Source organism: Eubalaena glacialis, chromosome 3 (assembly GCF_028564815.1).
Source record: "Eubalaena glacialis isolate mEubGla1 chromosome 3, mEubGla1.1.hap2.+ XY, whole genome shotgun sequence".
NCBI classification, from domain to species: Eukaryota; Metazoa; Chordata; class Mammalia; order Artiodactyla; family Balaenidae; genus Eubalaena; species Eubalaena glacialis.
Window position 1 is genome coordinate 81331633 of NC_083718.1, and position 19949 is coordinate 81351581.

The following is a 19949-nucleotide window of genomic DNA, read 5'->3' on the forward strand; positions in this document are numbered from 1 at the left end:
AACAGCGAGAGGGTGCGGTTGGTAACTTAACCCATTCATTCATTCAGTAAACTTGAGCCCCGATTCTGTGCTTGTCTCTAAGTGAAGAGTTTTAAGGTTTCAGAGAAATAGTAACCATGAGATTTGCCCTGTGACCATTTATAAACTTACAGAAGACTGAAAATATGCAACTGAAATATCTGGGAGGCTGTATGACATGATGGCTAAGAGCTGCTTGGGCTTCAGAGTAGGACAGACCTGAATTTAGGCTTGACTCTGCCACTCACTTGACCTAAGTCAGTTTTCTCGTCTGTAACATGGGGTTGTCAGACTAATGCATGTAATAAGCACTTGTGAAAGATTGACTGTTGGTATCTTGAGAAATATTATAGGAGAGCATGTGAGGTACAAATACTTTCCTTTTGCACTGGGCTTTACAAGTATGCTATGGTTATTGTTTAAGAGTTGGTTAATCAGGGACTTCCCTGGTGGTCCAGTGGCTAAGGCTCCATGCTCCCAATGCAGAGGGCCCACGTTCAATCCCTGGTCAGGGAACTAGATCCCATATCCCGCAACTAAGTTTCCGCGTGCTGCAATTAAGACCCAGCGCAGCCAAATAAATAAATAAATAAATATTTTTAAAAAAGAGTTGGTTAATCAAACTAACTTTATTGCCATAATCATTTGGCAACATATATATGTATCAAGTCATCAGTTCTACGCCTTAAACTTACACAGTGTTACATCAATTATATCTCAATAGAGCTGAAAAAAAAAGTTGGTTAATCAGATGAATCCAAGGGTGAAGCCACACCCTAGCAATTAAGGGTCAGAAGGGTCTCACTGGAGAAACAAGTCATTTGGTGTCATTAATCAGGAGGAGTGGTGTATCTTCAGATCAGAAACCAGAGCTGAAAGGACAGGTTCCAGGTTGACTGGTAAGGTTTATCCATTCATTCATCTCTTAAGTATTTTTTGAGCACCTACTCTGCTATGCATGGCATAAGAGTGTCTCTCTTTGACTTGACCATGGAGGTGACAGTGGAACTGGGAGGAGGCACCCTCCTTGGGGAGTTGATCTGAGACCTAAAGAGCAAGGGGCCTGTGACATGGTACTTGCCAGGCTCCAGGGCTGGAGTTTGCTATCTGAGCCAAGCCTACAGCTCGTCACAGGGCTGGCTGAAGTGGGATCAGAACTCTTGTGCTGGGTCAGCCAAACTATTTTTGTATTTCTGCTTTTCGCTTATATTTATTTCCCAGTTGTCCTCCCTTGGTGTTTAGCTAAGTCTTTTAAAAGTGCTGTGCAGGGACTTCCCTGGCGGTCCAGTGGTTAAGGCTCCGCACTTCCACTGCAGGGACACAGGTTTGATCCCTGTTCGGGGAACTAAGATCCCACATGCCTTACGGCACAGCCAAAAAAAAATTAAAAATAAAATAAAAGTGCTGTGCAAAGGGGACCGAGGAACGCATTTGTGGCCACCTAGTACGTCCCTAGTGGCCACTGCAACTTGGGCGTTTGAGGTGACTCCCCTAAGGGCAGTGGTTCTCAGTCGCCCCCTAGAGGGCATTTTGGAAACGTGTCTTTAGTGGAGACCAGGATTAGGAGGCACTTTGAGAATTTAGTGGAAGGAGGACAGGAAAGGTAGACCATCTATAACATGGAGGACAGTCCTGAACAAAGAAGAATTGTCTCTCATTCTACTTGACTTTGGAATGTTCTGCTCAACAATATATGCAAAGGGCTTCCCTGGGGGCTCAGTGGTTAAGAATCCGCCTGCCAATGCAGGGGACACAGGTTCGTGCCCTGGTCCGGGAAGATCCCACATGCCACGGAGCAACTAAGCCCGTGTGCCACAACTACTGAGCCTGCGCTCTAGAGCCTGTGAACCACAGCTACTGAGCCCACGTGTCACAACTACGGAAGCCCGCACACCTAGAGCCCGTGCTCCGCAACAAGAGAAGCCACTTCAGTGAGAAGCCTGCGCACCGCAATGAAGAGTAGCCCCCACTCGCTGCAACTAGAGAGAGCCCATGCACAGCAACGAAAACCCAATGCAGGCAAATAAATAAATAAATATATTAAAACAACAACAACAATATATGCAAATATAAAATCAAATATAAATCAGCAGGACTTCATTATATAATAATGCAGAAAAGTTTTACAAGTTGTTTTTTTGTTTTTTGGAACAGCCCAATAATTTAGGAGGAGATCATTATGGAGAAGGAAGCTTAAATAAAATACATTGTCTTGACATTATTGCATCTGTCTACTCAGTGTATTAGAGCACTTCCAGCTATGCAATATACTTAGTTTAAAAGAGTTTCAATGCAGTAGTGTACCTGCAAAAGCAATGAACCAACTGCAAATATGTAATAAAAGTAAAGTTTTTTTACTAGCTTCATTGAGGTGTAATTTACATACTATAAAAGTTTCTCCTCTTTTTTTTTTAAAAGTTTCTCCTTTAAGTGTACAGTTCAATGATTTTGAGTAAATTTACAGAGTTTTGCAACAGTTAATCTCCATTCCCACTCCAGCCCCAGACAAGCACTAATATATTTTCTGTCTACAGATTTGCTTACTCTGGAATTTCATATAAATGGAATCACACAATGTGTGGTCTTTTTGTCTGGCTTCTTTCACTTAACATGATGTTTTTGAGGTACATTCATATTGTAGCATGTATCAGTATTTTGTTCCTTTTTATTGCTGAATAGTATTCCATTTAATGAAATACCACAATTTGTGTATTTATTCACCAGCTGATGGACATTTAGTTTGTTTCCATAAATAACGCTGCTGTAAATATTCATGTGCAAGTCTTCGGGTGGACAAATGTTTTCATTTCTTTTAAGTAGTTACCTAGAAATGGAGTTGCTGGGTCATATGGTAACTCTATGTTTAACATTTTGAGAAACTGCCAAACTGTTTTCCAAAGTGGCTGCACCACTTTATATTCCCACGGTAACATATGAGCATTCTAATTTCTGCACATCCTTGCTAACACTTGTTATTGTCTGTCCTTTTGATCATAGCCATCCTAGTGCATATGAGGTGGTATCTCATAGTGGTTTTGATTTGCGTTTCCTTAATGACTAATGTTGTCAAGCATCTTTTCATGCGCTTGTTGCCCATTTTTATATTATCTTTGGAGAAATATCTATTCAAGTCCTTTGCCCATTTTTTAATTGGGTTATCTTCTTATTACTGAGTTATAAGAGTTCTTTATATATTTTGGATACTAGGCCTTTATCAGAGATATGATTTGAAAGTATTTTATCCCATTTTGTGGGATGTCTTTTCACTTTCTTGATTACATCCTTTGAAACACACTTTTCATTTTGATGAAGTCCAATTTATCTTTTTTTTTCTGTCATTTGTGTTTTGGAATCGTAAATAAGAAACCATTGTCTAAAGAGACTCTGGACTTAAGCTATAAGAAGATGAGACTTCTGGGAACCTTGGGAGGAAGTAAGAGTATTTATGTGTGGGAGGGACATGACTTATTGGAAGCCAGGGGACGGACTATGGCAGATTGCCTCCTAGATGGTCCCCAAATTATCCCCACCTCCTGGTGTTTACACCTTTATTTAGCCCCTCTGCCCCACACACATCTGTATAGAAGACCTGTGTAACCAATAGGATATTGTGAAAATGATAATGTGTGACTCCTGAGGCTAGGACCTTGTGGCTTCTGCCTTACTCTTTCTTAGATGACTCACTGGAGAGGAATCCAGCTGTCATGTTGTGAGGACACTCAAGCAGCCCTATGAATTATTCCACATGGTAGGGAACGGAGGCCTTCTGCCAACAGCCAGCCCCAGTTCACCGCCTATGTTATTGGCTTAACTTGGAAGCAGAGCCTCAGCCCAGTCAAGCCTACTACAGATGATAGCAGCCCTGACCAACATCTTGGCTACAGTCTTTTGAGAAGCCTCAAGTCTGAACCATCCAGATGAGCCACTCCTGAATTCCTTACCCACAGAAACTATGTGAGATAACAAATGTTTGTTGTTGCCTAAAACAAAAGAAAAAGAAACCACTGGCTAATCCAAGGTCACAAAGATTTACTCCTAGCCTTCCTTCTTCCAGAAATTTAAGAGTTTTAGCTCTTACATTTAAGTCTATGATCCATTTTGCTTTGACTTTTGATTATGGAGTGAGGTAAGGGTCTAAGTTTATCTTTTTTTAAAAAATAAATTTATTTATTTATATATATATATTTTTTATTTTTGGCTGCTTTGGGTCTTCGTTGCTGCGCACAGGCTTTCTCTAGTTGCAGTGAGCGGGGTTTTCTCTTGTTGCGGAGCACGGGCTCTAGGCGCACGGGCTTCAGTAGTTGTGGCACGCGGGCTCAGTAGTTGTGGCACGCGGGCTTAGTTGCCCTGCGGCATGTGGGATCTTCCCGGACCAGGGCTCGAACCCGTATCCCCTGCATTGGCAGGCGGATTCTTAACCACTGCGCCACCAGGGAAGTCCCTAAGTTTGTCTTTTTGCATGATAGCTAGTCGTCTCAGCACCGTTTGTTGAAAAGACTGTCCTTTTCCTTACTGAATTGCTAAGGCCTAGAATCAAATAGTAAATTTGTGAAGACATGTGGAATGCACTGAATCTTATTCATAAAGATTGACTCTTAAGGGGCTTCCCTGGTGGCGCAGTGGTTAAGAGTCCGCCTGCCAATGCAGGGGACATGGGTTCGAGCCCTGGTCCGGGAAGATCCCACATGCCGCGGAGCAACTAAGCCCGTGAGCCACAAATACTGAGCCTGCGCTCTAGAGCCTGCGAGCCACAACTACCAAAGCCTGCACGCCTAGAGCCCGGGCTCCACAACAAGAGAAGCCACTGCAGTGAGAGGCCTGCGCACCTCAACAAATAGTAGCCCCTGCACGCCTCAACTAGAGAAAGCCTGTGGGCAGCGATGAAGACCCAACACAGCCAAATAAATAAATAAATAATTAATTAATTTAAAAAAAAAAAGATTGACTTTTAAGCATTTTGATTTATCATATATTTTATGTTTTTGCAGCACAATAATAATTAAGTATTGTAAAAATGACATATGATGAAACTTACATATTGAAATTATTAATTCATGGGCTGTTTTTGCTTCTGTTAAATCCTAATTTATTCCATTTAGGTTAGTACATATCTGACTATTTTATAATGTCTTGTAGGTAATCATGCCTAAGCATTTACTTATTGAAAACATATTTTGCTATAAAAAATAGTCCCATTATCTTTCCTTTATATGCCAATTAAGGCAACTATATTGATTCTCTTAAATTGTGTGTGTAGGTAAGTCATATTATCTATACGTTCATTTCAGGATAGTAGAGAGTATGTGAGGAAATACTTTTTATGAAAAGGGGTGCTCAGGCTGTTGTGCTGAGATCTCCCAGGACAGGGAGAGTGAAGGTTGGGAAGAGAGGCACACCTGCCTCTCCCCAGCTGAAAATCAATCCATCTTGCCCAACCTGGGAGTCCTGGATTCTGTTTCATAATTGACAAGTTATCCCCTGACAAATACCTTTGAAGAACACAGATCCAGAAATGTTGCCATGTAGCCAGCACTTCAGAAGCCAACTTGGGCTTCATTTTGAGCAGGTAAAACACGTGTAGAAAACACGGGACGATTTTAAAACAGTACAAAACAAACGCTGCAGACCAGCACAGCAGCTTTTGAAAATAACCAGCAGCTAATGTAGCATTTGGCACACCGGAGGCACTCATCAAATGTGTGATGTGTGTCATAGGACCCTGGATACAAATCTTATCGGACGCAAGTCCGTGTGCCCAACGCGTAGTGAGGCCAAACAATACCAAAACGTCGGAGTTTGGAGAGAGAAAGGTTTATTGCAGGGCCGTGCAAGGAGACGGGTGGCTCATGCCTTAAAAACCCCAACTCCCCGAAAGAAAGCTTTCAGCAAAGCTCGTTTATAGGAAAGGTGAGGGAGGGCTGTGGTTAGTTGTTGCAGACTTCTTTGGTGTCAGATCCTTTGTTCTTGAGATCAGGTCACGACGTTCCTGTAAACCTCCACCAAAACAAATGTTATTCTCTGTTCTGACGAGAAAGGGCAAGGTCCCAAAGGCTCAACTTTTACCCTCTGAGGTCCAGGCCCTGGCTAAAGGAGGGGGTCCTTGTGAGGGCCAGTTATCCTGCCCGGGAGCATTCATCCAGCCCCTGGTCTGGGTCCTCCCGCCAGTGCCCAGGCCCGGCTGAAGAGGCAGATCTCATCTGGCGGCACCCTCAGGGCCAGGTCCCCAGACCCTGCCCAGCCGTCATCACTGAGGGAGCCAGGCGCCCAAGGACCCAGCCGGCCCTCAGGCTTTTCATTTACACTGGAGAGAATGATTTGTATAGGATCGATAGGAATACATGTTGTAGCAAATACCAGTCAGGTGAATTCCCAGCTCACAACGATTGCCCTTCTTTGAGAATAGCCCCAACCACAGAGGTGGACCTCAAGTAATGATGTGCAGTGTCCTTGCAGCTTTTTTTTTTTTTTTTGTCCTTGCAGCTTAACCCTGACCTCTGGCCACCTCCTAGCGGGAGACAACTGACCTAAGCTGTACCAATTTCAGAAATGTGAAGGGAGAGACTGAAGCTGGTTGAAGCTGTTACCTTTTTTAAAATTTATTTTAATTAATTAATTAATTAAAAATTTTGGCTGCATTGGGTCTTCGTTGCTGCGCGCAGGCTTTCTCTAACTGCGGAGAGCGGGGCTCTTCGTTGCGGTGCACAGGCTTCTCATTGCAGTGGTTTCTCTTGTTGTGGAGCATGGGCTCTAGGCGTGCGGGCTTCAGTAGTTGCAGCACGCGGGCTCAGTAGTTGTGGCTCGTGGGCTCTAGAGCGTAGGCTCAGTAGTTGTGGCGCACGGGCTTAGTTGCTCCGCGGTATGTGGGATCTTCCCAGAGCAGGGCTCAAACCCGTGTCCCCTGCATTGGCAGGCGGATTCTTAACCACGATGCTACCAGGGAAGTCCCTGAAGCTGTTACCTTAATGACAGTGTCCACATACTGCAGTTGCTGAGGCCTCCATGGCCTGGGACCCATGGAGACCACCACTGCCATTAGGCTGCACAGGCGGGGATGGGGGAGAGATTTGCTGCTGCTTCGAGGCCTGGACCCGGCCAATGGGTGGCCGTGGTGAGGGCTTGTAGCTCTGCGGGACACAGCCCTCAGCCTGTCCCCGGGGCACCCCAGCTCACCCGCTGGCCCCGCGGCTGGAGAGCCTGGAGGGTCCCGGCGAGAAGGCCGAGATCTGCCTCGGCCTAACCCACTCTCTGCTGAGAGGACCACTGCCAGGCTGACTGTTGGCGGAGCGGGACCTCTACCCGCGGCGCTCAGGATCTCGCGCCGCGAGCTAAGGGCTGTGTGCCCTCCCCGCCTCATTACAAATCCAGGTTCCACCGCCGAGTAGTCAAGCGACTTTGGGCAAGTTCATGACCTTTCAGAGTCTTAGGTTCCTCATCTCTAAAATGGAGAAAATAATAGTATCTGCCACGTGAGAATAAAATGAGACTATGAACATAGAGTAGCACAGAATAAGTACTCAATAAATATTAGCCCTTATTATAACCAACTTTATTTAGAAAATAAAATATAAAAGCCTCAAGGGCAGACCACATTGTGAGAGAAGAAACAAGACACTCACAAACTCTGTGCCTGCAGAGGGAAACAGGGAGGGGAGTGGGGCTGTAAGGCCAACAGAGCACATAGCACAGGGAGATCAGCTCCGTGCTTTGTGACCACCTAGAGGGATGGGACAGGGAGGGTGGGAGGGAGACGCAAGAGGGAGGGGATATGGGGATATATGTATACATATAGCTGGTTCACTTTGTTATACAGCAGAAACTAACACACCATTGTAAAGCGATTATACTCCAATAAAGATGTTAAAAAATAAATAAATAAAGCCAACAGAGGAGATAGGGGCAAATGTAGTATGTACTTAATATCAATAAATATTTGTGGAGTGAGTGAACTAGAGGGAAATAAGATCACCTGCCCTCCTCCCAAGAACAAGCCCTGTGCAACATTTCCTGGAAAAACGGGAAGTCTAGATGGGGCAGATTTGACAGTGATGATGGTTCAATTCAATGCAACAAGCTGGCACCTACCCACCCTGTGCCAGCCCTTCTACTTAGAATGAGTAAGCCATTCCTTTGGGGAACTCCAAGCTCCTTCCATAAACACAGCCCTAACTTGTTGCAGTATTTGGTGCCAAGCAGTGTGCTAGACACACATTATCATACTTACACACCTCACAGCAATTCTGTGAGATAGGAGTTATCTCTCCCCTTTTATAGATGAGAAACAGAGGCTTAGAGTGATTAAGTAATTTATTGAAGGTCAAACAGCCAATAAGTGGTAGAGCCAGGATTCAAACCAAGCTCATCTCACTGAGACTGTATTCAGTATAGTCTATATTCAGTATAGTCTCAGTGAGACTATAGCTCCTATAGGGCTGCAGGAACCTAGAAGAAGAAATGGTCAATTTTGCCTGGAGTGTGTCTGGAAAGACTTCACTGAGATAATTTAAAAAAACAAAAAGGCACAACAAACAAGGGGTTCCCAAGTGTCTACTGTGTACCAGGCACTGTGCTTATCTCCCTGATTTCAGTAGTGACCTGGTGAGATGGTGGTATTCCCTCCATTTTACAGGTGAGGAAGTAGGCTCAGAGAGCTGTAGTCAGTCAGGTCATAATTGTGTGTGTCACTCCCACTGAATCAATATGATGTGGCCCATGAGGCAACACCATGGACAACCCCCTTGTCACATCCACTGAGGATGCAGCTTTGTACCACACTTTCCAGTTTCTGAACTACTTTACACAACCTCCCTGTCCTGTGATTTCCTTCTCATCTGCATCTGATGATGAAACAAATGAGGACTGGAGAAGCACTGTCCCTCTGCCCAGGGCCCATCGTCCCTGCACTTCTCTGGTTAATATTCCCTAAACCTCACCTCTTCTCCTCCATGAAACCTTCCAGGATAACCCCAGCATGAAGGGTCTCTCTGTGCACACCTGTTACCAATTTTGTCTTTATCTGTAACCATCCGTGTAAGAGTCTGACTCTTATGAGCCTTCTGAACCTCAATAGGGCAAAGACTTCTTAATCATCTCTTAGTATTTTGGCCTCAGTATTTTGCACAGTGAACCACTTTTATTAGTATCACCTTTATTAGCATGACTTTAAAATTTTTTCTCAAGAAAGCAATGTGCCTGCTGTGGTTCCCGTCCTTTGGGATTCGGGAACCTCTACCCAATCCTTCATTCAGATCTTTCATCTAGATTCTTCCTAAAGTTGTCATCCATACATGCCTTCCAGAATTTCATAGGGTGTATAATCACCAACAGCCCGGAGGAAGACAGTCAGTCGCCCTTTACAAGTATGGTTGCGATTGCCTCACTTCTTGTGTCATGTGACTCTCCCATAGTTCTCACATGACACATCCACTCCATTTTGCCGGAATTAACCCGCAGGGCTCATCTGGTGCGTATAGCTACCTCAGGCTACTGCACCCCTGTTTTTATTTAGCTGATACGCTATCCCTTCGAGGTTTGGGAACCCCGCAGTCTTCTCATCTGGTGATGGAGCTTTCAAGTCCTTCCAGAGAGGTGAGTGGGCCAGGGCTCCCAAATGGTCTTATCACTCTTTCTGGAATCCTGGCCATCCAGGCTCTGGAATTCAGGGAACGACACACTCTCCTCGAAACCAGGCCATCACGGCCCTTTGATGGAGGGACAGATGGAGGGAAGGTGAGGTTGAGGGAGAAATGGTTAGGAAGAGGGGTGGAGGCGGGTCCTGGTCGGGGTGGGCAGAGAGCTATTACTAGCAGAGGGCTTGGAGGGTGTCTGGACCCAGGTGTCTGTGGGCTTTGTTCCATTCTATTAAAGGTGGGAGACTAGGCTGGGTGCCCACAGGCAGTCGAGCCCTGCCTGGGAGAGTAGATGAGAGGTGGAGAGGGGCTTGCCTTCTAGCCTCTCCTCATTCTGTTCTCAGGAGTGTCCCAAGCCCCGGGACAGAGTAGGCATCTTGGCTCCCAGCCTCATGGGATTGCTTCTACTTCAGGCCGTGTCGTGGGCATCAGGTGAGTCAAGGAGGAGGGAGGGAGCCCCGAGGCCCCCTTCTGCCTTATGGTCCTTTGGTAGTCTCTGGCATACTGGTGGTGGACTTCATTAGATGCTCACTAAACCCTTTTGAGTGACTGAGATCAACTGGGGGGTACATCAAGAGAATCTTTGAAATCAGTATTCAGTCTTTCCTTCCAACTAGTGTGTCCCTTCTCCCCATCTTCATCCTTCAGCCCTTGCCTCTCTTGTGCTCTCTCCCTCCCAGGTGCCCACCCCTGCAGCCCTAAAAGCTTTGGCTACAGCTCAGTGGTCTGTGTCTGCAATGCTACATACTGTGACTCTCTTGACCCCCTGACCCTGCCTGACCCTGGTACCTTCAGCCGCTTTGAGAGCACACGCAGTGGGCGCCGAATGGAGCTGAGTCTGGGGACCATCCAGGCCAACCGCACAGGCACAGGTAACCACTACACCCCTCACCCAGGCTGGGGTCCTCCTGGAGCTAAATCATGCCAGTGATCACCATGGAGTTTCTCCCCTGTGCACTGACACCCTTTATTCCCTGTGGATGTCCTCAGGGCTGCTATTGACCCTGCAGCCAGATCAGAAGTTCCAGAAAGTGAAGGGTTTTGGAGGGGCCATGACAGATGCTGCTGCTCTCAACATCCTTGCCCTGTCACCTCCTGCACGGGATTTACTACTAAAATCGTACTTCTCTAAAGAAGGTAAGGAGGAAAGGGACAAGATGACATAGTGCAATTGACACTTTGACCTTTCCTTTGACCCTGACATCCACCCATCCCTGACCTTTGGGTCTCTGTTAATGCCCAGTGAAAAAAAAGATTGTCCTACCCATCTTCTGCTGAGTGCCTGGGGCCTCTCAGGCTCAGAAGGTCTGCGCTTCACCCAGAGCCCAAGTTCCCTTGGCCCTGACTCAGACATAATTTAGGACCGGCAAGTGGTAGACAATGCCCCACATTCTCCTACTGACTCAGACACACATATCTGGGTCTTCTTTTTCTGCAGGAATCGAATACAACATCATGCGGGTCCCCATGGCCAGCTGTGACTTCTCCATCCGCACCTACACCTATGCTGACACCCCTGATGACTTCCAGTTGCTCAACTTCAGCCTCCCAGAGGAAGATGTCAAGCTCAAGGTGGGCACTCTGGCTGCCTCAGGCCCCAGTGGCATTGATGCCTGGTGGTTGAGAGGCCTCAGGCTAGAGCAGTCTGCAGAGAGACATAGAACGTGCCCCCTGCTCTCTGTGTTCTGTCCTGGGGTGGGAGGGCAGAGGCTGATAGCTAGGCCTGATACACTGGTTGGGCCAGTCTGTTTATGTTCCAACTTTGGATGTCTCTCTCTTCACCACCTTTGTTTCTAGATACCCCTGATCCACCAAGCCCTGGAGTTGGCCCAGCGCCCTGTCTCACTCTTTGCCAGTCCCTGGACATCACCCACTTGGCTCAAGACCAATGGGGCAGTGAATGGGAAGGGGACACTCAAGGGTCATCCAGGGGATCTCTACCACCAGACCTGGGCCAGATACTTTGTCAAGTAAGGGAACAGCAGGGCCATGGGGTCCGGACCAGCCTCCCCTCTCGGACACCCTGGTCTACGTCCCAGCCCTTGATCTGGTTCCGCCTCCAGATCTCCTCAGCTCACCTTTCTACCTTGTGGGTCTTTCAGAATCAGGCCCCTCAGTTTTCCCCGCCCAGTCAGGCCTCCTATTCCCCAGGGTCTTGGTTCCCTGTCTTGGCCATGATCACTCACATCTTTTCCCTCGCCAGGTTCCTAGATGCCTATGCTGAGCACAAGTTACAGTTCTGGGCAGTGACAGCTGAGAACGAGCCTTCTGCAGGGCTATTTAGCGGGTACCCCTTCCAGTGCCTGGGCTTCACCCCTGAACACCAGCGAGACTTCATCGCCCGTGACCTGGGTCCCACCCTCGCCAACAGTACACACCGCAATGTCCGACTGCTCATGCTAGATGACCAACGCTTGCTGCTGCCCCACTGGGCCCAGGTGGTAAGGACCAGGAGCTCCATGGGTACCCTAGTGACCCCCAAGTCCAGCATCCGAATGGCTGGCTCCCGAACAGAGTGCCTTCCCTGCCCCAACTCTTGATTCCTAGAGCACCCTGGCTGGGACCAGGTGCCCAGGTGGCACCCCTGGGGTGCTGGTGGTGGTGGTGATCCCCCTCTGGATCTCCAGGGCCCCATGAATCTCCACGGTTGTCACTTTAACCCCCTCTAAGTTGTGTTCATCCCACTGCCCACTTCTCAGGTCCTAGTGCCTCTTCCAGAACCCTTTGTGCAGGACCCAGGCTCGGTGGCTCTCTTTCCCCAGTAGTCCTTTCCTTTCCCTGTACAGGTGCTGGCAGACCCAGAGGCAGCTAAGTATGTTCATGGCATCGCTGTACATTGGTACCTGGACTTTCTGGCTCCAGCAAAAGCCACCCTGGGGGAGACACATCGCCTGTTCCCCGACACCATGCTCTTTGCCTCAGAGGCCTGTGTGGGCTCCAAGTTCTGGGAGCAGAGCGTGCGGCTGGGCTCCTGGGATCGAGGGGTGCAGTACAGCCACAGCATCATCACGGTGAATCACCTCAGTGTCCCTTTCCGCAAAGCAGACCACCTCAGACCCCTTGCTAGTCTCACCAAAGGCTCCTCTCCAGCTTTTCCCCAGCTGGCTTACTCTTTGGAGCAAATTTTGGGATATCATGATCCCCTCTGTTGCCTTCCCTTCACAGATCTGCACACCCCATCACCCTCGTTCCAAATGCTTGAGCAGTTACATCGGCCTCAGATTCCTCAGCTTCTCTGGCGATGCCTCTGTCCTCACAATCCCTCCCTCCTTAGATATTACTCCCCTCACAAGGTTGAGGCACCATAGCCCGTCTCCCTCATGTGACACTTAACTGGGGGCCTTTGTCTCTGCCCTGTTCCTACCCTAGAACCTCCTCTACCATGTGGTCGGCTGGACTGACTGGAACCTCGCCCTAAACCCTGAGGGGGGACCCAATTGGGTGCGCAACTTTGTCGACAGCCCCATCATCGTGGACATCGCCAAGGACACATTTTACAAACAGCCCATGTTTTACCACCTTGGCCACTTCAGGTGAGTGGAGGGCGGGCACCCCCACTCCACACCAGTCCTAGCATCTCCTGCACTGGGATTGTATCCCCGCCCCCCGCCCCCGCCCCCCACCTCCAGTGAAGAAGCAGGAAGGTGCTGAGGGTGGGAACTTTGGGAGCAGCACGCATGTCCCTCTTGCACCATCTAGGCAGGTAGTGACTAGCTGGCATTTGAGACACAGACCATCCCTGAATGCCCGATGCTGGGGCTGGGAGGCGGGAGGGCAGGGCACGCCCAGCCGCATGGCTTGAGGCCTGGAGAGTTAGGGCAGAGCTTTGGAAGGGTTCTAGGGGGAGGGGGTAGGTGGTAGGGAAGATGACTTCTTAAGTGAGAGACTGATGGGAGCTGCTCTCAGGGCCAGGGGGGCTGGGCTGGGGTCCCTGACGATGCCTGTTCCCACTTCAGCAAGTTCATTCCTGAGGGCTCCCAGAGAGTGGGGCTGGTTGCCAGTGAGAAGAATGACTTGGACACAGTGGCACTGATACATCCCGATGGCTCTGCAGTTGTGGTCGTGCTAAACCGGTGAGAGCAGTGGGGCCTGGGAACTGGGCTGAAGACAAGACGGTGGGCTTGGCGGGATCACACTCTCAGCTTCTGCTCCCCACCTCCCCCAGCTCCTCTAAGGATGTGCCTCTTACCATCAAGGATCCTGCGGTGGGCTTCGTGGAAACTATCTCACCTGGCTACTCCATTCACACCTACCTGTGGCGTCGCCAGTGATGGAACAGATACCCAAGCAGGCGCCTAGGCTCAGCATGGACATCAAAGGGATAGAGTCAGCTCACATGCTGTCTGTGGCTACAGAGGGTACAGCAGGACTTGGGGGGAGCTTAAGTGACGTAAGCCCAGAGGCAGTGGTTTGGGTGACTCACTCTCCCCTCTAGTTGGTGCCAGGGGCTGGAGGCCCCTAGGGAAAGGACTGGGAGGCCCCAGTGGTCCTCCACCCCCATGCTTGTGTGAGCGTGTGCTGTGTGCTGGTTGCCTGTGGAAACTGGGCCCAGGCCCAGGGTGAGCTCACTGTCTGTACAAACACAGGGGTGGGGGGTGGATGGCAAGAGAGGTTAAGGAAAGGAAGAGACTAGGAAAGCTGAACCCAAAACTGGGAAGTGCTTGTCTTTCTTGGAGATGCAGAACCAGGCCCATGCAGATGTCAGCACCAGGGCACAGGCAGCGAAAGAAGCCAAGCACCAGTGGGTAGACTCAAGAACCCAGATGGCCCCCTTGGTCCAGCGAGGAAAAATGGCAGCCTCTTAAAGGAGAGAATGTCTGATCCCAGTCAGTGTGAGCAGTTTTATTCTGGGGGTGGGACCCCATTTCCAGCCACACCAACAATGGGGAAACACAGGAGCCTCTGGAATGCATGACAGTAGAAAAATCAGTCCTGGGAGCATGAGGATAAATCATTCCTCTTCAACCTCCTCAGCCATGCCCAGGGCCCGTGTGCGTGGGGCCCGGGCAGGTGGTGCCCGCTGGATGGAGACAATGCCACTGAGCAAGGCATAGCCCGCCATGGCTGCCAGCCCCGCCAACACGGATAGGATCTGGTTCCGGCGCCGATATGGCTCCTCCTCAGTCTCTGGGTTTGCTGGTGTCTGGCGTGGAGGTGGCACCTCAGCTGAGGGGCAAGGAAGGAAGGTGGGTCGGGGGGCTGGTTTCTGGATCCCTGCCCACTCTCCGCAGAGCTAGCGCCCACCCCCCACCCATCTGCCCCTTACCTCCCTCCCAGGGGAAGTAGAGGCTGAGGATATGGGTGCAGTAGGCACAGAGGTTGTGCAGCCCCCGCAGGTGGGCCTGCAGTTTCCCACTGGGCAGCTTCGCCTGCTGCAGCAGGGCCAAGTAGCTGAAGACAAAGGCATCCAGGGAGGCGGGGCTGCAGCAGAGAGAAAGGGTGGGATGGAGAAGGGGGAGAGATGGAGTCAGAGGAAGAGTCGGCCCTGGGAAGGTAGGCTCTGGGCAGCAGGGGACCACCAGGGGAGGAGAGGACACACAGTTCTGGTCCTGGTGTGGGGAAGGCGCCCCAGGTGGCGCCAGCCTGGCCTTGAATGGGACTCTATCCCAGGGCTGCATAAAGGGCACATTGAGTGCCCCACAGCCCAGCAGGCCCCTCCTGGGCCTGGCGGCCCTCCCACCCTCCTGTACCACTGAGGCGGCTCCGGGCCCACACACAGTCCCACTGTCACCAGACCCAGTGTCTGTCCCGAGGACCTCTTGTCCAGAGCCTGAGCCCACCCTAGCCTCTGTGGCTGTCTGAACCTGTACCTTCCTCCAAGCCACCTATGATTCCCCTGGAGTCAGACTCACGCATCTCCAAAGAAGAATTTCTGAGAACCCAGGCGTTGAGAGAGAAGGGTCAGGCATTCCCGAGCTTCCTGGTACAGCTATAGGGGGACACCAGGTCAGCTTGCGGCTGCGGGAGCAGTGCCGCCTCCCCGGCCAGGCACTCCCACTCCTGGCCATCGTCCTGGGGCCTCCTCTCATACAACAGCCCCCTGTCCCAGAGGTACCTCCTTCTCCAGCTCTTCCTCCTCAGGCCTGTGCTCCCCACACAGCAGCTGCAGCCGCTCCACGTACTGCCGCTGCATGCGGCCAGGCAGGAAGAAGTTGAGGGGAAAGGGCATAGCCTCTGCGTACCACTTCCGGGTTACTTCCACATAGTTCTTGGCGTCTACCCAGAAAGTATGTATCTGGATTGGGTGTGTAGGAAGGAAGAGGCAGGTCTGAGCCAGTGCACCTGCCTGACCCAGGGTGGGCTTCTGGTCCCCACGCTGCTCCAAGCCTGTGTGTGGGTGTGGGGGGGTGTCTGTGTGTATGCCTGACCCCCTCCCCCGCTGACCATTCATGCTGGGAGGTCTGGGCACACTCACCAGCACCGGGAGCAGCTTCTCCTCCAGCAGAGACATAAAGGCCAAGGTGTCTGCTCCTTGCCGGGCTGACAGATCATAATCTGCATTGTACTTCTGTGGAGGAAACATCCACTGTGAGGTGGATGCTGGGGGACTCCAGGGACACTTCCTCAAGGAGGGAGGCATCCTGTCTGGCACCACCCACACTGACCTCTGAGTGTAGCAGAGGTAGAGTGTGGGGCTTTGCTCGCTGAGACCCCCTTGCCTGGGCCCAGTCGGTAGCCTGTTGCTGTTGGCGGGAAGCCTGGACCTTGGAGCCTGCTGGCCGTCAAGGTCCCGCGCCCATTGGGGGTTGGAAGGAAGGCCCAGCCGCAAACCAGGAGCAGCTCCCAGAGTTTCCACAGAAAGCTGGCAGGATGCCTGCTGACGGCAACTTTCTAACAGTAACTTCTCCGATCCAGACACCACAAAACTAGCAGAGCGGAGCTCAGATGCAGGTTGGGCCTCAATCAGTGCCTCAGGAACTAGGGGACGCCATCGTCATGCTCCCAAGACCCAGTGAACCCACGTCTAGGGCCCCAGTGCCCAGCTCTTGGGTGTTTCTTCTATGTCATTCCATGGCCCAGGCGCCACCACCACACACACATTCCAACCATACCCCCAGGTCTCAGCCTGCCACACCTTGCTAGGCTCCAGTATCTGCTCCTCAGCACCCTCCTCCACATCCTGAGTAAACGTTGTCCCCAAATAACCTCTTGAGTGTGATCCTTAAATCTCTCTGAGCCTCATTCTCCCCCATGGAATAGGGATAATAATCTTTCTCTCAGTGTGGCTGTGTTAGGAGAAAACTCTTTGGAAACTGGGAAAGCTGTGTTCATACATAAGGCAACAATAGCCCAGTCCCGCCAGGAACTTTGGCTTTTACCTGGACCCCCTCTCTCCATGCCTCTCAAGCCTCCATTAATTCCCCGGTTCCTCCACCTTTGGGAAAGTAGAAATGAATAAGAGGGTCCCACTTCTGACAGTATGTTCACTTTTGGAACTAGACCATGAAACTAGAAGAGCCCTTGGAAAGCATCCTGGCTAAGCCCCGTAGTTTTACATACAAATAAGAAGCTTACGGCTCTGAGAGGTTAAGCAATTTGCTCAAGGTCACACAGCCAATGACAGTGAAAAGCACAGCCTAGGCCTCCCCAATCCTCTCGTAATGCTCTTTCAACTTCCCCACCCTGGCTCTTAGCCTCGTCCATCCTGAGCTCCATATTATAAAGCCCGACCTGGTCCCTGAAAAAAGGGCAATGGCCCTTAGCAATCCCTCTCTGGTCCCATCTTTTTTTTCTGGTCTCATCTTTGAGGACCTCATCTGAGCCAACTGTTCTCTCCTACTCTCCTTTCCCTTCCATGTGTCATCAGCCTGTTCATCTCTCCCTCCTCACCCAGCAGGCAGAAGTCATTGTGCCTCCAGATGCTTTGACAGTGGCCTAGCCGAATCTCTAGCCTACTACTTAACTACATCACAGCAACACGCCTGTGTCTCCTCAACCAGACTATATGTTCCTTGAAGCTCGGTCCCCTGCGTCTGGTTTGGCATATATTTGGTACTCAATAAATGTGTGTTGCACTGCATTGACTGAACTTCTCTCACTGGCAGCCCCCCTACCCAAGCCACCTACCTCTTTTCGAAGGTGGGTGATGATCTTGTGTGGTACTGAGATGACCTCTCCATGACTGGTCTGAAGGGCAGGCAGAGTTCCTGATGTTGAGAAAGAAGTATGTCCACCAGACCCTTAGCTGCCTATCCATACATAACTGCACCACATCCCTGTCTGTCTCCTGCTCTTCCCCTTGTACACTCCCTTCCTCACCCCCCAGGGACACTGGGTACCTGAAGGGCTCCGCCAGGGGTTGGTGATCTTGTGCACCTTGAGTGGGGCACCAGTAAATCTGGCATAGGTCTGCAGGGAAGGAAGCAGAAGGCAGAGAGGCCAGGGACATGGTCCCCACAGGGGAATTAAAAAAGAAAAACATTTATTGAATACCTTTTGTGCTATGCCCTATGCTTAGGAATTGCCTCACAAAAAAAGAGGTAGACATTACTGTTCCAATTTTACAATGGGCAACACAAGGCTCACAGAGATTATGGACATGTCCATGATTACAAGTCAGCCAGGAAAATCCTCCCCTCTATCTCCTCTCCTGCCATCTACCTGGTGAACACCTAGCCTCACTTGGAAGCACTAACCACCTCTTCCTGGGCAGTCTCTATGGCCTGTTCCTACTTATACCTTAGCACCTGAACATTTTATTACACTTATTTGCTGACATGTCTATCTTTCTGTAAACAACTTCAGGGGAGGGACCAAATGCTATTCATCTTTGCATGCCAATGTTTGGTATTTGGAAGAGGCCTAATACATGTTTATTAAATGAAAGAGTGAGTGAATGTGTGAAGTGAACTAGTCTGCCTGGCTCCAAAGCTTTTTCTACAGAGCCTGGCTATGGGCCTTTTGGAATAACCTCAGTAAATGCTATTGATTGAGGAGGAGGAAAGGGAGGCTGAGGAGAAAGCAGCAATGCCGAGCCGGAGAACCCTGAGATCGTCCAGCCTTAGTAAACCTCCGGATGAAGAAACAGCGCCCAGAAAGAAGGCATCGTCCCAAGGTCACAGAGCCAGTAAATGGATGTTCAAGAACTAAAACTCATCTTCTGAACCCCTGATCAGGCCTCTTTCCATCGCTAAACAAAACCTAGGCTGCTACGACACAGGACACTGAGTCTATACCGGCCAGGCACGCTCTTTGATGGCCACAGTTTCCCCCACTGCACCCGTGCTGAGGCGCCCTGGCAAAATTCGGATGACCGGCTAGTCCGGGCCCCCTCCCCAGTCCTCCAGGGCGCAGCAGAGGGCGCCGGCGCCGCTCCTCACCAGCACGGCCAGGCTGTCCAGGTCCACTGAGGGCAGCCCCCAGCCCCCTGACCAGCAGAACAGCTCCATGGGCGCCGCCATCTTGCCCGCCCTCTGTCCGGGAAGCACCTCCCCCTGCGCTTCCGCCCTCCACTGTGCGGATCCGCCCCCAGCCCCTCAGGCGGATCGCAGTGGGGAGCCGGGGGAGGCCCTCAGGAGGGCGCGGCTTATCTCGGCCCAAGAGGCTGCCTGACGGCTTGGGGCGGGGCCGAGGGCTTCGGGGGAGGGCGGACACCGCCTGATCCAGAGGTGGCTCGCGAAGGGGGGAAGGGCTCTCAGCGCGGCGCGCCTTGGAGAGTCAGGGTACCTCGGCCGAGAGGAGCCCTGAACCCCCGAAGGCGCGGCGGGCCCAGGAGAAGGGGGTTTTGTGCTCCTGGACGGGCTCTGGGGGCCCTCCCAAATCTGCACGAGGTCTGGGCTGCTCCCGGGGCCCCTCAGGGCTCGGCCCCGAGCGGGGGCTGCGGGGGTGGGGGGGTCCCCCGAGCTGCATGTTTTCCACAGCGCGTTATGTTTGGAACCGGCCCCGCGCCTCCTGTCGCCATGGAAACAAAACAGGGGCGGTGGCGGCGGCCGGAGCGAGGCATGGCTGGGGCCTGAGTGGGGGGAGGGGAGGTGGGGCTCGCGGGCTGTTGCCTTGGTAACGGGAACAGAGGCGCCCCTCTGCTTCATCCGGGTCACGGCCTGTCCGCCGGTACCCCCAGTGTTCCCAGTCTGGCCCCCGGCCCCTGGCCTGTCCTTTGGTCTACTCCTGTCCTTGGTGTCCCTTTCCTCTTTCCTGATTTCTTCAACCTCACTGACCACTGTTTTAGACTCTCCCTCCAGTTCCCAGCGGACGCTTCCAGACTCGAAGCTTTCCTAGGAATGAGGGAAAAACGGAGGCGCAAGCACAAGTCATGGGCCCCCCCCACCCTAATAAAGAGCACTTGCTCTATCCGAGCAGCAAACT

General features: G+C 51.1%; 2 protein-coding genes across 2 annotated transcripts; one reads left to right on the forward strand and one right to left on the reverse strand.

Moving 5' to 3' along the window:
* The first annotated feature begins 9442 nt into the window (after positions 1-9442).
* Positions 9443-14470, forward strand: GBA1 (glucosylceramidase beta 1). Its single transcript, XM_061183360.1, has 11 exons — positions 9443-9603; positions 9989-10076; positions 10325-10516; positions 10635-10781; positions 11083-11216; positions 11442-11614; positions 11848-12085; positions 12431-12655; positions 13014-13177; positions 13601-13717; positions 13810-14470. The coding sequence occupies exons 1-11, from the start codon at positions 9577-9579 to the stop codon at positions 13913-13915; spliced, it is 1611 nt and encodes a 536-aa protein (XP_061039343.1). The 5' UTR covers positions 9443-9576; the 3' UTR covers positions 13916-14470.
* A 1-nt stretch (position 14471) lies between these two features.
* Positions 14472-19493, reverse strand: MTX1 (metaxin 1). Its single transcript, XM_061183362.1, is given in 9 exon segments — positions 14472-14810; positions 14911-15065; positions 15497-15573; positions 15700-15879; positions 16060-16152; positions 17712-17791; positions 17924-17993; positions 18965-19438; positions 19440-19493. Coding segments are annotated over 9 exon segments (1398 nt in total). The 3' UTR covers positions 14472-14595.
* Between the last annotated feature and the right edge of the window lie 456 nt (positions 19494-19949).

Bases quoted from the DNA above. Each gene is read 5' to 3' on its own strand.
- GBA1 (XM_061183360.1), top strand. From the start codon at position 9,577: ATGGAGCTTTCAAGTCCTTCCAGAGAG. The intron at 9,604-9,988 runs GTGAGTGGGCCA...TTCTGTTCTCAG, and splicing joins TTTCAAGTCCTTCCAGAGAG to GAGTGTCCCAAGCCCCGGGA. The intron at 12,656-13,013 runs GTGAATCACCTC...TTCCTACCCTAG, and splicing joins ACAGCCACAGCATCATCACG to AACCTCCTCTACCATGTGGT.